This window comes from Drosophila subpulchrella, chromosome X, assembly GCF_014743375.2.
Source record: "Drosophila subpulchrella strain 33 F10 #4 breed RU33 chromosome X, RU_Dsub_v1.1 Primary Assembly, whole genome shotgun sequence".
Classification (NCBI taxonomy): Eukaryota; Metazoa; Arthropoda; class Insecta; order Diptera; family Drosophilidae; genus Drosophila; species Drosophila subpulchrella.
Window position 1 is genome coordinate 8,118,186 of NC_050613.1, and position 17,681 is coordinate 8,135,866.

Genomic DNA, 17,681 nt, shown 5'->3' on the forward strand with positions numbered 1-17,681 from the left:
TTTAATAAATGTTATTGAACAATATAAGCTGATCCAAAAAAAAAACTCCTCTCACCCCGCCCTCTTCCCACTCTAAGCCAGTTCCCTCAATAAAATCGAGTTACCCAATTTATTATCTAAGGAACTACTATATGATGTACTTAAATGTTCATGAGAATTGCAAGCATAATCTAACTGTTCGAAAGCTTTTTTGTTTTGTTTTTTATATTGTATGTTAATTTGTTACCACAAAAAAGCCAAGAAGGAGTATTAGAAATAATTATCTACATTTCAAGACAAGTTCGCTTGCGCTCCTGTACATTAATTACTGGTAACTATAGTTATACTAAACTGTAAAATTACCATTACTTGTTCGTACAAGTAAAGAGAGTCCAGAGAACCAGAAAACAATTACATAAGTGCAATATCTAAGTGTATGTTTGTATAGCCATAAAGTATTTGACCTAAGAAACAGTCCCTGCAAAGAAACAAAACACATATAGAACAACCTCAGACGAAGAAAACCAACCAAAAAGGAGTTACTTCCGATATATTGAAGCCGACAACCCCCAGAAAACCTGAACAGACATTCAACTTAAGGCTATAAAAGCCCAAGAAACTAAAAACACAATATTACCAATGAAAAACACGCAAATAAAAGATCCTAAGAATTCCAAAGTGTAACCTGAAATAGAAAACAAAGAAAAAATACAAAAGATCCTAAGAATTCCAAAGTGTAACCTGAAATAGAAAACAAAGAAAAAATACAAAACCTATAGACAAATTGGTGTTATTGATCCCCTAGGAAATCAGTCAGTCCTGCACTATCTAAATTTTGTATTTCCAAAGCCACTTCTCTAGGAGTAGGTTCTTAGCTTTACTTTTACTTTCCTATACCCCCATTTCATTTTATACTTTACATGGGGTCAAAACTCTTGCCCCACGCGAATTCTTCAGTTGCCAATCTCGTTCTCAAGTGAGAAAAGCCCAACTTTTAGACAACATAATAAAACAAAATCTGGTGCAACAAGAAAACTAAATGTAAACGGCAGCATTTCCAAAAGGGTTTCACTTAAATGTTCAAAGACGCATATATAACAATATTCAATATCTAACTGTACAACCAAGTTTATCAAGTGTCTGACAGGTTCTAAATATGTAAGCATAAGTGTAAGCAATTAAAATACTAAAGCCCCAAAGAAAAATCCCTAAGAAAGGCAAAATGAAACCAATAATTAAACGCTTTCAATGTGCAAAAACCGAATAACTATTAATGTTAACAAAAGAAAACCAGCTAAACTAAGACAACCGTTTTGGAAAATAGTAACAGGAATACATTTTGGGGTCTGATATGATGACGGATATTGTGACAAAAACATACATAAATGGAAACTCTTAGAAGTATTTTGAAACGGAGAAGGCCGAGGGCCATTCAATTCAGTGTGAGTTATACAAAAGTTGTACGTTTTTTTTTTTTTGTTCAAATGGGCATAAAACATAGCTGTATTTTTACTGTCGCTCTATCGACTCAAATATACTGTTTGAACTGAGTGTACTTATCTGATTAATATAAATGTATTTACCGCAGATATCCGATATACCGAAAATAAACAATAAGCGCTGTTTCTATATGTTCGTTCCGATCAGCACCGCCCCTCTGCCGTAATTAACCCACCCAACCACCGGCAGGCAGAGTGGTGCAAAGTGGTGCGAATCGGACTCACTTTTGATAGCAGATAGAAAACAGGCGGGAAACCCATGGAAAATTACCACTCAATGTAAAGCCGTAACTCCTTTTGAGCTGACGATATCTACAATATTCACAAAAACACATAAAAACCCAAAAAAAAACATTTGTTTAATTGAAAAACAAAACTCAATTGAATGCGGAATAAAGCTAAATAAATGTTGTAATTGCCAGAGCCAAGCATAACAGGAAAAATAAAATAAAAATTTAAAAAAATGTTGAATTTTCTATTGTCATAGTGGTGGGTAATTGCAAAATGAAGAGTTGGTTTTTATTATTTTTATTAAATTTTTCTCTTTTTGAAGAAGACTTGATCCATTGATCTCTTCAATAACCTGAAATCAAATTAAAACACAGTTCTCTTGTTTCGGTATATTGATTTATTGTTTTGCTTTTGTTTTTTAACTTACAAAATTTGGGTGGAAGCTAGGAACTAGAAGAAATCAAAATATGGTTTCGGATTTTCGGATACAGCTCCTGAAACTATTTGAAAATTTTTCAAAATATCATAATAATTCCTTTACTTTTAATTTCAATATGATAATCTTGACCCGCTTTTGACCCATGAAATTAATAAGCAATTCCAAATTTTCCGTATATCTGAGTGGGATTTCATCTCCAGAATTTTCATCTTATCATAGCTAATATACCATCATTGACATGGCCTCAAAAAAGAACCAATCTTTTCCACCCTTTTCAAATATAAAAAACAAAACGAAAATTGAATTTAAATTGTTGCTTGTTGCCGCTTACATAATAAATTAAACAATTATAATAATCAGTACAATAATTCCATTGTTAATGTTGTATGTGGTTGTTGTTGGTTTCCCTTCCACTCAGCACACAAGTTAATGTTTAATGAAATGTATAAACTAAAACAAATTGCAAACAGCAAATGCAACGACTTCTTGCACTTCGCCTCCTCTCTATATACAAAGCTACAAATCATTTCAATTTCTTATACATTTTGTTGGATTTACGCCATATCGATTTAGCTATTTTGTTGGTTTTTTAGAGCTACGATTAAATAATTTAGGTTGTGTAAAGTGTAAACTTTTGATTACAGAGTTGCCATTGAAGGAGATACAGACACGGATAAAGAGATATATATGTATATACGAGAGAATAGATTTGGATACAGGGGGGAGGTGGCGGGTGTTGGGTGTTGGGCGAACAGAATTGCTTTCAACTATTGCACTATTATTGGATGTGTTTATATAGATCCCTTCACATATATATGTCTATGTACAACTGGAGCTGCGCAGCGAAACTAATTGTTTAGCCAATGCTTATGCAGATGAATCGCTGAGGCTCAAGCACTTAAACGTATAAGAATTTTGAACACTTTCGTTTGTCATCAATCACATCCACGGGTATTCAGCTCTGGTCGTCGATGTTCCCGCGGTACCGGATGATCCTGATCCTGATCCTGGCCATTCGTCCCTGTCCGCATACAAGCTGGCATACGATCCGCTGGCCGAACACGTCCGACGACTGCCCATACCCCGGTTAACACCGGGCAACCTGGCGCCCAGGCCATCTGCATACGCCGGCATCGACAGCGTGTCGCCGGCTGCCGACGAGACGGGCAGGGAGATGGGCTCCAGTAGCACCTCCCCCTCCGGATCGTCGTCGTTGACAGCAGCACCGGCGGCATCGTCGTCGAAGCCGTACCAGCATCACATGACCATGATTTGCAGCGCTACTCATTGATCTATCGTGCGGTAGATGCGTCTCTGGGGCTCGGGTGTGTAATGGATGCGGGTACGAAAGTGCTGCGGCGATCCCGGCACGCTCTCAGATCCTCGACGCGGCGGCGGTAGTGGGGGCGACGCCGAAACGTATCTGAAAGTGAGAGGGAGAGCACAAGGTTAACACATCAGTTAGAGCAGGAAGACATGAGCCCTAAAGACCAGAACATCTAAGTCAAAACGGTTGCTAAAAGTTCTAGTTCTAGCATTGCGTTTACTCGATACAATGGCCACGATTACTTAGTTATCCCGGCTCTATTGGCCACCTAAAAACCCACCTTCGGTGCAGAAGCGGTGAGCCGGGCGGCTGGCCACTCAACTCCAGCAGATTCTTGCGCAGCAACAACGGCGACTGTCCGCGATTGTAACGCGGCGGCGGATCCGGACTCCGGTGCCTTCGATCCAATCCGGCCAGGATGTGCGGACTGGGCGGTGTGCTGATGCTGCCACCCCCACAGCCCATTCCCGGGCCGCTGCTAGCGTAGCGGCGCAGAAAGCTACTGGTGCCTCCACCAGGCAGCGGTTCCGTCGTCGGCGAGGTGCTCTGGCTGGTGTTGCTACTGCTGCTGGCCGCCGACAAGGTGCGATAGTAGTAGGACTTGCCACCGCTGCCGTTGTTCACGATGCTCCTGTAGGCCGGCGGTTGCGGATGCCCTGGCTCCTGATCCCGATCCCGATCCCGATCCATGCTGGCCGCCACCGGGGACGTGGCTGTGGAATTCAATTGGGTTTTAACATAGGTGGCAAACTGTCGCTTCATGGCGCCGGCGAACGTGTTGAACCAGCCTGATCGGTGGTTGGTTGTTGGTTTTTCGTTGGATGATTTGAGTGATGATGGGTGGTGGTACGTGATTCGGTTGCGTGGTAATGCAGTGCAGTGGTGCAGAGTTCGGTTTTTGGTGTGCGGTGTGCGGAAAACGAAGATAGAATGAAACGAAACGGAAATGGAAAATGTATAAATACAAGCGCAACTCAACAGTGTGCAAAGCGAAATCAAAAGAGCGACGATAGACTCAGAAATAAAATAGACCTTTAAATAGAGAAGTGGTTTAAAAGATTTATATTTAATAGACACAATCATGTTGAAAACCATTGCCATTTGTAACATTAGAAAAAGGTAGAGAAGGTGATTGTTTTAATAAGAAAGTAGAAGTAACTATTTAAACTAAAAAAAAGTATTTGAAGCAATGATTTAACGTAGTAGGTAATATATTTTTAGTAGATAGAAAACTTTTCGAAATGCATTGGTGATTTTATTTCTGAATATATTAGGTGTAATCGCTCAATTGGTGGATGGCTCACCTGCATCATGCTGCTCCCGGGAGCATCCGTCCAGGCTGCTGCTGCTCGCCCCGCTGCTCGAGCTCTGGCCCAAAAGCTGCCGGCGTGCGTACAGCTTGCTCAGCTTGCTGGCCACCATGGAGCTGCCTCCTCCGTAATCCGACTGCTGCTCGGGGGATCTGGGCAGGAGCGTGGGACTTGTCACCACCGTTGCCTCGGCGGCCACGGGCAGCGGCTGGTACTGCAACTGCTCGCCACTGCCTCCCGCTCCAAAGTGACCAGCTGCTCCTGAACCTGACCCCGGTCCCGATCCCGATCCGATGCCCAATCCCGCTATGGTACCATTTCCAGAGCCAGGCGATGGCGATAGGCTGGCGGGGGGATTGACGGCGATTTGCGAACACGTCGACTGCGTGGAGGACTGACTAGAGGTGGAGTGCGTCGATGGCGGCGGCGGCACATAGTTGCTGTGAAACGGATTCGTGCTGGTCATTCCGACGGGCGGCGGCTGGCGCTGCTGCTGATACCGCTCCGCCGCCTCCTTCTCGCGCAGCTGGTTTTGCTGGTGGTAGAAGCGCTGCAGCACTGCAAAAATAAGCAAACAAATGTGTTACTAAGGTTTAGGCAACAACTAAGTCAATAAAAAATATATATATGAAAACACCGACTCACTTTCACTAAATTCTTATATGTATTATGCTACATTTTATTAATTCCGAATATTTATTCATAGCTGCCTATGAACTTTATTAAAAACAAGAAAGGAAGCTAGCTTTGGCAATCCGAAATTTTATACCCTTGCAGCTGAAAAAACAGTTTTTCCAATTAAAATGAATATAATAAAATTCGATATTCTGAAATCGGTCTCCTCTAGTTTTCTGTAGCATTTTTTAGGTCCCTAGACTATCAAATTCGGGAAAGTGTTTCTCATTGGAAAGCGGTTTCTTAATACGTAAGACTCCTGCTCTGAATGTATGGATGCGAGAATCCAGAGAAACAACATTATACCCCAAGTCTAATTCAAATTCCCAAGTGTCGTACATTTCCAAAAGTTTTGTAAAAAGTATGCTGTGACTTCAGCGTTTCCCCATTTGCCTAGGCTGTGAACTTTTCAGACTCATTCTAACAAAAGCATCCGTACAGACTAGTACTATTATACTTTTGTGTGTTTAAATTGACAAATTTTCAAGAGTATTTTTCTAACTTTTATTTCGATAACATTTTTCTACACAAATATATTTTGGTTAAAAATTTTCTGATCATCTCGTGCCAATGGAACCGCTCAACGCCAGTGATTCGGAAGAACCTGTTCGTTACATCGAACTTAAGGCCATATCATTCGTAATCCCGTTGATGGATAAAGGAGATCTAAAGCGGACCTTTGAGATAATTCAAAATCAAAACCCGGGTTTGAGTGTGAATAAATGGTACCTGGCCAAGCATACCGCTTTAAAACCTTACGGTGAAGAATACGCGCGGAAAGTAGTCTTTAGAAATGTTGAGAACTGTGAGATGGTGACCTATGTCCCTGCCGAGGACTTTGAGCACTTGATGAGAAATGGGCATGTAAAATTCATGTTTTGGAGTCTGCGAATCGACTTTAACCCCACAATTGTGCCATCTGAATTTTGGGTTGGAAGCTGCCGAGTTGGAAGTGTTTGAGTTGCTGCCTATGCGGAGAGTGGTGAATTTGGCACGTTTCTTCTGAATTTTCGGTTATTCAAATTCGAACTATCCCCCACGGAAGCCCCCTAAACGTCAGCGGTTGGCAAGGGATTAATAAAAAAAATGAACTAATTTCCTATTGTTTTTTATATTTATACATTTTGGGACTAGACATGAAATTCGGAACTGAATTTGAAATTAAATGTAAGTCAAAAGTCCAACATATAATGAAATATGATAGTCTTCCGATTTTTATATTAAAAAATAACGAAATTAGGAAATCTTAAAGTTCTATATCCCAGATAATATGATCAAAAACATCGCTGTTTCAAATTATTTTCTTAATAGTTTTTTGATCAAAAGAAAATTTCATTCGAAATTCTGAAATCTGTGCTATACCACAGAGTATAAAAGAATATGATCAAATGAAAAGAGCATTTAGTTACTGGATATAAGAAACCATATTTTAAATAATTCCGTAATGAATTATGAAGATAAATAATTTTTTCAAGCAGTTTCGATTATTTTAAAATGATTTCTATTAAAAAGTAGCAAACCATCATACGTCTTGCAGGAAAGCGATTAACCTTTTACATTTCTCACGCTCTGTGTACTAAAGATGATACATTTTTGACACAATATAGATTATTACACAATTAAGACGCTCTTTTAATAAATGAGCGATGTGTAAATACAATATTGATATCTTAAGACTCAAACTTGGGAAATAATTTGTATAAATTCTAATACTTTTAGAGATTTACCTATGGGGCTCTGATTGCCCGGCTGCAATCGCTGCTGTTGCTGCTGCTGCAGCTGCTGCTGCTGTTGTTGCTGCTGCTGTTGTTGCTGCTGCTGCTGTTGCTGACTGGCGAGCTGCAGGGTCGGCGATTCTGTGAGGAACTGCTTGCGCGGCAGCGAGGGCGAGGGGGAGGAGAGGCCCAGGTTCAAGGTCGTGGTCGCATTACTACTACTATCACAGCTGTCGTAGGCTTGGGTATTTTCCGCTGGCAGGCGCCAAGTGGGCGTGGCTGTTGGCGTTGTCGTGGGCGCTGCAGCTGCAACATTTGGCGGTGTTTTTGCAGTCGCTGTTGCAGCATCCGTGTATAATGTTTGGTTGTTGTGCGGCAGTGGTATTGTCAATGCAGTCGCTGCTGCTGAATTGTGTTTCTTTTGGCTGAAGGGCGATGTTGTCAGATTGCGTAGAATCGATTGGCCTGCAAGAGAAGAAGTCGATTGGTAAGGAGAATCTTGAATAATCTTAAACTAACGAGTTATAGAGAATTTATTACAATACAATGTATTTTCTTTGAATGAAAACATCAAAATAATGAGGTATCATAACTAATACAAGGCATTATAGTGCTTGATCTCTTATACATAAACATATAGATCCAAACCCACCGATGCTACTGAACATGGACTCCTTTTTGGGACTCTCATCGTTGCATTTGAGGTGCGAATGATGGGATCCGTTGCTAAGTTTCCGCTGCATGAACGGCGATTTGCGATACAGCCGGTTGAGATCGCCGACGCCTCCGCTGGGCGGCGATAGAGGACTGGCGCTGCTGCTGCTGCCGCTACCATTTCCGCTCCCGCTGCCATTTCCTCTACCGCTTCCGTTTCCGCTGCCACTGCCATTGCCACTTCCGCTTCCGCCGAAACAGTTTGTCGTTGCCGTTGGTGTTGTTGTGGTTGTTGTTATTGTTTGAGGTAGTTGTGTGGCTGATTGCATGAAATACTGCGACTGTTGCTGCTGGTAACTCGGTATCTGAGTGGGTTTTATTGTCTTCTGCGGATTCGTGGAACTCTGCGCCGCATACGGCGCCGCCCTACCATATTTTATAGCTCCACCTGCGGATCCTGATTCTGCTAGCGATCCGGAACCAGAACCGGCTCCACCGCCAGTCGCCGTTGCCCTGCAAATTAATGATTGAATCGATTAGGATTTGTGATTTCTTGTTATCTATAAGACCAGTAATGAGAGCACACTCAAATGTACGCCAGTGGCAGAAGATAGGGTTGTGTGTGGGGAGGGGTTTTTTTCTCTTTTTTTTTTTGGGCTGGTAAGAGGGTGTATGTTTGGGATATTGCGGGAGTGACAGGAGTATCCGGAAACTGGAGGGTTTATAGGGTATATGTACACAGATTGACAGCGCAATGGCAACATATCTAAAACATTTAGATGAGCTGTGATCGCATTTGGAATGTGTAATGTGTAGTGAGTGTGTTTTTTGTATTTACAATTTGATGAATGTGTTTTGGGTGTATGTTGTGTGTTCTTGTGTGTAAGCGACAGGTGGAAAACACGGTTAAAGGTCACAGAAGGAGCGAAAGCGAAAGATGGCTGCAGAGAAGTAAAGGTTGTCTATCCTAAAACCGTTTCCCTAAATCAAAATCATTTTAAATATAAGATAACGCCCACGAAAAACAAATCTACAAAAATTCCCTTGTCAATTTTTAATACAAAATCTTGGGTTTAAATAAAATAGAAGCTAATTAACAAACAATTTCATAGAGAAAATGAATGACACCCCATATACTTTTTCAACGTTTAAGATTTAAATACCCCTAGATAACGGAACTCTAAGCAATTTTTAAAATATATTATATCACATTAAAATATACAAATTAACTAATACGGATTCTAAAAACATAGTCCTGGCTTTTAAGTATTTTGTACAATAGCTAGCTAGCTTTTTGGTAAGGGGAACTAAAATCCAGCAGAAAAAACACACAAATGCGTTGTACAAATGAAAAATGATAATGTTCAGCGAGACAACAAAATGAAGTGAACTTAAAAATCGATAAGCATAATAAATTATCAGTGTCAAATTACCTTTTCTCGAGTATGAGCATTTCTAGATGGGTAAATAAACAAAGCATAAATTAAATAAATACAAGAACCAGTGCCAAAGCCAAGCTTAAAGACGAGAGCATGCAACAATAAACCGAAACCAAGAAATCAGCAAAAGTCAATGGCTAAAAACATTAAATTAAAGTTAGCAGAGCGTGTGGCGTGTTTACAACGATTGTTTACGGGTTACACTTAACGTATAAAAACATAATTAGATGGCTAATAATAAGAATAATAAACTCGTCGTACTTACTGAATTTTACTTTTATTTGGGAGGAGTTTTTATAGTATTTTTGAGTAGTTATGTTTGGTTGGCATTATCATTATATATAGGTAAATATATATTTAGGTTTATATATCTGTATATAGAGTTGATGGTTGCAAGTTTTACTTGAATGCTTTTGTTTTGTTTTAGGTTTATGTCGATAGGTTTTAATGTTTGGTTTTCGTTTATAGTTTGTCTTCTTCATTTTCGTTTGCTTTTACTTTTGTTAGATTATGTTTTTTATTGGTTTTCTTTCATTGTTTGTCATTATTGTTTAAGAAATGGTATTAGGAATTAGGTAACCTACAAAAAATGGTAATAAAAAAGATGAAAAAAGAAAATAAAAACATCGCACACACACACTCAAATAAAAAATGTCAATTGAACGCAAAAAAGGAGAAAAAATATATAAAATGTTTATAATTATTTCATAATACACTTCTGCTTTCTCCTTATTGCACTAAGTAAAGGATCTAGGTGGGTTCAGGGCTGCTAGAAGATTGACAGATAGTTGCGTGGATAGCAGACTACTAAAGGGCCAAGGTCAACATGCACTTTCCAAAGAATTCGCGAAAATACCAATTTATCTATTTCGGGTTCCAAAAACATTAACATTTTTTCTAATACATTATTAGTTATAATAAATGTGTTACTGTTTATCCAAAAAAATCTTTTATAAGTGTAATCTTATAGAGGTGGTATGCAACCTCTTTAGAAAGAGCATGTCTTCTAGGACATCAAATCAGAATCTAATAAGAATGCTAGCTATTTTCCAAAAATATTACTTTTTTGTTACGTTTTTTGTTTATTAGCTTTTTTATGTGTTTAAAATAAAACAAAAAAGCGAAACATGCCAAAGGAAAGGATAGAAAAGTAGAAGCTAAGTGTAAAATTATTAGGTTAATTAGCTTTGCCAAAGAAAATTACAAATAGGCGTAGATCAGGAGTCAAACAAAATACGAAAAGGAAATAAAAATGGGAACAAGCAGTTTTAGTTAGTTGGCTAGCGTAAACGTGTGTTTGGGAAACCCATCCTACGGTTAGGTGTTCAAGACTTGGAGCTTTCCAGCAATTTTTGTTCCTCTCCTACCTGTTGAACTCGAGAAGCGCGTTAAGCAGAGAACAGAGAACGGAAAATGGAAAATGGAAACGGAAAGAAGGGGAAACACAAAGCGCTCCGCACTATCATCGGACACACCCACTATTCACACACATCCACAACAGGCACAACACATCGCCATCAGCCGGGAATAGCGGACGGGTCGTGGGAATAATGCTGGAGGATCTGGCGCAGATCACCGGATGGGCTCACCTCTGGAGCGTGGAATCGCCGTTGGCACGCAGACGGTTGTCCTTGATGCTCTGAAACCAATTGGGCACATCTACTTTGGCTATTTCGTAGGTCCGAATGAAGGGCTGGGCCAGTAGCTCCGGATACTTGGGTCGGTCCTGATGGTTCTTTGTGAGGCTGCAGGCGAAAAAGGTTCCTTATTAAATGGTTTCCTATGCAAATATCGTAGGTAACCCGAAAATATCACCCACCACTTGATGACAAAGTCGCGGAACTGCTGGGTAAAGTTGAAGCCTTCGCCGTAGGGCAAACACGGCGGCTCCGAGTCCAGCACCTTGGTGAGCACCTCGAAGTCCGTGTTGCATCCTTCGTACGGGGATCGCGCGGTGGCCAGCTCCACCAGCGTTATGCCCAGTGACCACACATCGGCGCGAATGTCGTACTTTGGTTTCTTGGGGTCGATGCGCTCCGGCTGCAAAACACAATAGCATTTTGATTATTTTAATAATATGATTTAAATATTTTACAACTTGCTTGGGAAATAAAACTGAAACATTTTTATAGTAAAAAAAATACAATCACAATTAAATGCTGAGTTTACGCTTAGTAAGAGTATTTTGCTTGCTTGGCAAACTGTTCGCCTATCGCAATACCTGCTCCGTTCGTTATTTTAAAAACAACATACATAAGTCATTACATTTATCAATTAATCTACACGGGCATATACATTTTTTCTAAGAAATTTAATGAGTTGTAAGCTTTGCTCTGCAAAACAAAAAGGTTAAGGGTTTGTTGATTTAGAAAACAAAAATCTGATTCATAAATATATATACAAAATATTTAGACAAATGATATTTTACAACATTGTATTTAATGATAGTATAGTAAATATAGCCCATTTAATTTCCAGCAAACCATAGAGTGGTTAGGTTCTGATCCTAGAGATAAACCTACCGCCATATAAGCTGCACAGCCGGCGGATCGTGTGTTGGCCTTGGAGTCCACCAGGCGACCGCTGATCCCGAAATCACAGAGCTTTATGTTGCCACGCTCGTCGATCAGAATGTTCGATGGCTTCACATCGCGATGGATGACTCCGTGCTTGTCCTTCAAATAGGACAAAGCGTTGACCGTCTGAGGGATACAAGAGGAAATGGATTTAGTTGGTTCTCTGGAAATGGTACTCTTTCTTCGATGACTTACCGCCACTGTGACCTTGCCAAGGATCTGTTCCGGCACCGGCTTCTTGGAGAGCTTGAGCAGCTTGTCGAAGCACATGGACATCAGCTCCATGCAGATCCACACATCCGGATCGCGAACGAAACACCCGAGGCACTTTACGATGTACTTGCAATCGTGCGACTTGAGCACCACGTCCAGATCCATCAGGATGCGCTTGTTCTCCTCGGCGTTGCCAGTGCGTCGCATCTGCTTTACGGCAATGACCATGTTGCTGGACAGGTGCATCATCTTCACCACGTTGCCGCTGGTCCCGTTGCCCAGATCGCCCAGGTGCTTGAGGTCATTGATGTCCGTCGGATACTGCCGTCCGTTGATGTTCAGCTTGCCGGTCTGCTCCATGATGATCTTCAGTTTCTTGTCCGTTTCCGAAACCGGAAGATGCGGCGGCGTGGGCAGCGGAAGTATCACCGGTCGCATCCGGTTGATTCCGCCACCGGGTCCGCTTGAGACTGTAACGGATAAGGAAAACATCAGGGTATAAGTATCGTTGGAATAAAAGTATAGTTATATTTTAGTATATACTTGCAGCATATTAATATAGTATATTACAATCAAATTGCTCAGGTGAAGCTAAAACTTTATCATTTGATATTATGTTAAACGATTTTTAATCGATATTACAGTCATATAACTGGGATTCCCTATAAGTCGAACTAGTTCCAGTCTCATACTTCGCTAAAATACAGGTAATTTTTTTATTTATTACCCCAAGATTCTATAACTTAAGAAAATGGGAAATAATGACATACTTAGACAATGTTAAATATAATATGATCCACCAAAACTATGAAAACTAAACCATTATAGTGTTTTTATTAAATTGAACTTAATGAATAATTAGTCAAATAGTGCAGTGGAAATTGGATCAAGGTTTTTGTGTTTATAAATTTCATATTAAGTTATCATTTTTTAAGTATATTATAGCAAGGACTTCTGATATCACAAATAAATGTACTTTATTCAACTTTAAAAATAAAGGCACATTTTTTCCTTAGCATACTTTCTGGGACCCATTCATTTTATTCTCACTGGGAATAATTTACAAAAATAAAGGATTTAACCTTTAAGTGATCAAAATATTGTATTTATATCAATTGTAATTGATTTACAATGAGACTGCAATTAAAATACGATTTTTGCCCACTGTACCATTGTACGTGCGTATGTGTGTGTGTGCGTCAAGAGGAAGAGCGAATGAGAACGAATTTGTTTTTGTTGGCGAAGTTTTTTCTCTGGCAGCAATTCAAATCAACAATTAGCAACTACAACAACAGCAAGTCATAAAAAATAACGCTATTTGTAAACATGCGAAAGAGGAGACACGGCGGAATGGCCGATGAATGTGGGTAGGGGGAGGTTGCAGACGCGGAGGAGAGGAAATGTGAGACCCAAAAAATACTAACAAAAACAATAACGGGCATATCAAGACATTACTCCGGAAATGCCAAAAAATAACCAATAAGAGAGAGGGAGAGATGGAAAAGAGAGTCGCACACATGCAAAAAAGTGAGTAAATAAATATAAAAAAAACACTTGATGAAAATCCAATAAGAAAAATATTCAAAACGAGACATAAATGTATGGATAAAAGGGAGGGAAAAGAGAAAGGGCGATGGTGGGTGGACCACACACACTTGAGGTCAAAATATTAGCAGGATTTACCATGTCCTTAATATTTCTGTACAAATATTTTAAACAATTCTATTTTCAACATTGTAATTATAAACATTTTCTTGAAAGTTTTTTGAAAAATATGTTTTTTTAGAATCTCTGGTACTTATACTCGTAGAGTAAAAGGGTATACTAGATTTGTCGGGAAGTATATCATTAAAACATACATATATATTTTAACATAGAACTAAATATGTTATTTATTTTTTGTGGTTTTTGTTTTGGATGAGAAGCGTTTTTAAGAAGGCAGAATATTTCAAGTTGATTTTATTATTATTAAAAAAGTTAGTAAATGAAAATCTTTGTATGTTGTATTTGTAATCTTCTAAGAATGGCAATACTCGTATTTGATCCGAATATTTATATGCATCGAATGTAATTTTAAATGTTTTTTAAAATTAAACTATCAATCTTATCAAGTGAGGCCCAAATCAATACATATAATCTTAATTGGTTTATGGGTTCTTTTATTCAAGGACCCAACAAAATGTTGGAACTACCAATTTAAAAATATTTGCCTGATAATGCCTAATTATTAGAAAGCCCAAGTGGAACTAAACAATTTCGGAAATTCGGTGTAATATTTAAAATGATAGAATTTATGGATCTATTCAAAAAATTATTACACTTTTATAACTTTGGTGTTCCGTTTCGGAACTCTTAAAATTCATGGAAACTATAAAAACTAATCTAATCGACTAGAAGTGTATTCGATCATTCAAAAACCCATTAAACATTTTTTAGAGTTCACGGAAAGCATTGTATATACCAGGAATTGTTAATCTAATCGGGTCGAAAATTGTCGCGGTGCACAGCTGTTCATTCCACTGTTGATTTTTTGGGCCCGACAAAAGGCCGAAAACAAGTTGGGTTCGCTTTTTTTTTTTTGGTTTTCGCACTTGGCCCGGCCCGCCTGCCTTTTCAGTCTTATCTATGCAATCGGAAAAAGTGGAAAAGGTGGAAAAGCGGGTGGGCTACGGGGTTGATGGGCCGTGCCGAGGGGCCGGAATGGGGGATTATGAGCAGCTGTTATGCAGTCGGGAATCGATAGCGGTTGCCCTTTGTTGGCGGAATTCAAATACTCAAAGGCGATGGCAAAAGCCAAGAAACGAGCACTTCCCTTATCACAACTTGAACACACACACTCGCTGCTTATTGGGCAATGACAATTTATTAACAAAATATTTACACAAAAGCGGACAAAAGATGGTTTTGTGGCTTGCGGTTGGCGTTACGGCGTATATATAGATTTTTTGCGACCATTTTTGGGGATCACGACTTTTCTCGGCCCTCTTTTATTGCCACTAAACGCAATGCCAACAGTTGCGGCCAAGATATTAGCACCAAATCTGCATGTGTCAAGCAGGCTTAATAAAGATTTCACCTGTCCAAAGTTGAAAGTAAAGTTATTGATCTTTCTAGGAATTATTATCGAAATTGGGAAAATGATTAGGGAAGGGCGAATTTATATCATTCAACGAATTGACTGAACTCGAAGAGCTCGTGACTATGCAAATATCGTAACATTAGGATTAGGATAACATTACGAGCAAAAGGTTATCCTTATTAAAAAAAATAAATTACTATTAAACAGATTTTTGGCGCGTTTAAATTATTAATTATCTGTAGAGATTGGACTTATCGTTACAATCAAGTGTAATACAAAAATGTAAAAGGGTATTAAAATGTGTAAATATCAAAAATTCATTTGGCAATAGATTTATTCTACAATATATTTCGAAGGAGAAATTTTAAATGAAGTCTGCAATTTGGTATGTATTGGGTATCAAGAATTTTTATGAGCTTTATAATTAAGATAAGATTTGGAAGGACTTTTTGAAAAACATCTTTAAATAAATAATTTTTGGTTTTTTTGGGTCTAGAGCTAATTTAGATAGGATTTGGATTTCATAAGTAAGCCTTTCTTTTTATTTCCCCAAAGTTTGGGTTGTACCCAATATATAACAATTGGGTATTCCCCTTAAATTTATGATATGTAAGTATAAGGGATTTATTTGTTCCTAAACATATTTTATATATGATTTGAAAGAAGGTCCAATAAGTAACCCTTTGTAGTTCTCCCTTTAACATTTGGAATAACCCTTTGAAGTTATTTCCCTGAAATTTGGAGTGTGTGAATATTAAGGACTTATTTACGCCTAGAGCTGTTCCCATGTCTTAAAGACAAACCTTTCTACGTCATATTCTAGTTAAGATCCAGACTGAGGACTTGAATTTGGGATATGTAAGTATAAGGGATTTATTTGTTCCTAAACATATTTTAGATATGGTTTGAAAGAAGGTCCAATAAGTAACCCTTTGAAGTTCTCCCCCTAACATTTGGATTAACCCTTTGAAGTTATTCCCCTGAAATTTGGGATGTGTGAATATTAAGGACTTATGTTGTCTTAAAGACAACCCTTTCTGCGTATTCTACCCGTTTTTTTTAGATAGTTCTTGTAGATACACTCCTATATAATCTAGCAGGTGATATTCTAGATAGGATCTAGACTGCGGACTTACGCATGGGCAGTGAGGGCGTGGTTCGCGGCACTCTGGTTGTGGGCGGGGTATACGTTCCGCCGAAGGCGCCCGTCGACGAAACTCCGGATGCGGATGAGGCAGATGCGGATGCAGAGGCGGATGCGAATGCGGATGCGGATGAGGACGAGGCGGTGGCGTTGGGCGTCGCATGAGGAACTGGAGGTGCTGGCCGCTGGGCTATGCTAATCCCGGCACCGGAACCGGAACCAAGGCCCAAGGGCGGTGCGTGGGCGGCGGATGCGGATGCGGATGTGGCCAGGGGCGGAACGCGGGCAGACGAAACGGAAACGGAACCGGAAACGCCTGAGCCGCGCGCACCGGAAAGGACGATATTGCCGTGGGACCTATTCTGCTCCTGCAGCTTCTCCTCCAGGGATTGCAGGCGACTGCCGATCGTCTCGAACTCAATGGTGGACATATTCCTGGATTTATCCTTGGATTTACCAATTTTTCGCTTGTTATTTATTTGTATTATTGGTTTTGGTATTTTTGTGTTTTTCTTCTTTGCTTTTTTTTTTGGCCAGCACTTCTTCGATTTTTCTCTCTCTCCCTCGTTCTCTCTCTCACACACACACTCTCGCTCGCTGGCGGGGGAGGGTGCGTGTGTGTGAATTGTTTTGTTGTGCGCGGTTTTTGTTGTTGTTTGGCGGCACACACGCACACACACTCGCTGCTGAACTTTCACACTTGCACAAATAACGGATCTCTGGACTTTTATTGTTTTTATTTTTTCGTTTGGCGGCCACAAAAACAAAATTGGGAAAAAGGAAAACACAGTCACTGTGCGTTAGAGAGAGACACCCTCGCACACACACACACAGACACACACACACGCGCAGCGCCCTCTCCCGCTCGCTCTCTCTCTTTCTTTTTCAGCAGCAAACGGCAACAACAACTTGCGATTTTTTTCCTCCTTTGGAGGATATTTGCACGGCTGTTTTTCTTTCGAGGGCGTGTTTCCTTGGCCTCTGGCGATCGTTTCGTTTTGCGACCGCGGGCGGCGGTACCACTGGCACAATTCTAACACTCGGTTTTGTACGATTTTGCTGCCAAATCGCGTGTACAAATCCAAACAGTGTGACCGCAGCGCCAACTGTGCGACCTGCTCTTGCAAATGCACTAGAAAATGCCAGGGAATGTGGTGAAAATACCGAGAAAATACCACATCTAGAGACGGGCTGGGGTTTTAGCCAGGAATGAAACCATGGCACATAGGTACTGAACATTTACGGAAATTGGACCAAATGTACAAGATTAGTTTCCCAATTGAGCTTGTTAAGTCCAAGCAAGCTCTTATTTGCTAAATAAATGTAGGCAATGTGCCCAACTATCGTAGTGTATATGTCTTAAAAACTATTTAACTAGGGAAAAATAATTGTACCTAGATG

General features: G+C 39.9%; 1 protein-coding gene across 6 annotated transcripts; it reads right to left on the reverse strand.

Annotated features, from left to right (window-relative positions):
* Positions 1-2,447: 2,447 nt before the first annotated feature.
* Positions 2,448-17,386, reverse strand: LOC119556065 (dual specificity mitogen-activated protein kinase kinase hemipterous). Of its 6 annotated transcripts, none has more exons than XM_037867875.1 (10): positions 16,273-17,386; positions 12,040-12,527; positions 11,791-11,970; positions 11,088-11,308; positions 10,858-11,013; positions 7,828-8,342; positions 7,188-7,640; positions 4,780-5,343; positions 3,756-4,263; positions 2,448-3,571 (listed from the first exon to the last, which is right to left on the reverse strand). In XM_037867875.1, the coding sequence occupies exons 1-10, from the start codon at positions 16,709-16,711 to the stop codon at positions 3,433-3,435; spliced, it is 3,663 nt and encodes a 1,220-aa protein (XP_037723803.1). In that variant the 5' UTR covers positions 16,712-17,386; the 3' UTR covers positions 2,448-3,432. The 6 variants fall into 6 exon arrangements, 5 of the variants coding, with proteins under 5 accessions (XP_037723803.1, XP_037723804.1, XP_037723806.1 ...); XM_037867876.1 differs by having other exon boundaries at positions 3,756-4,188; positions 16,273-17,385; XM_037867878.1 differs by lacking the exons at positions 10,858-11,013; positions 11,088-11,308; positions 11,791-11,970; positions 12,040-12,527; positions 16,273-17,386 and adding exons at positions 9,263-9,284; positions 9,534-9,785.
* Between the last annotated feature and the right edge of the window lie 295 nt (positions 17,387-17,681).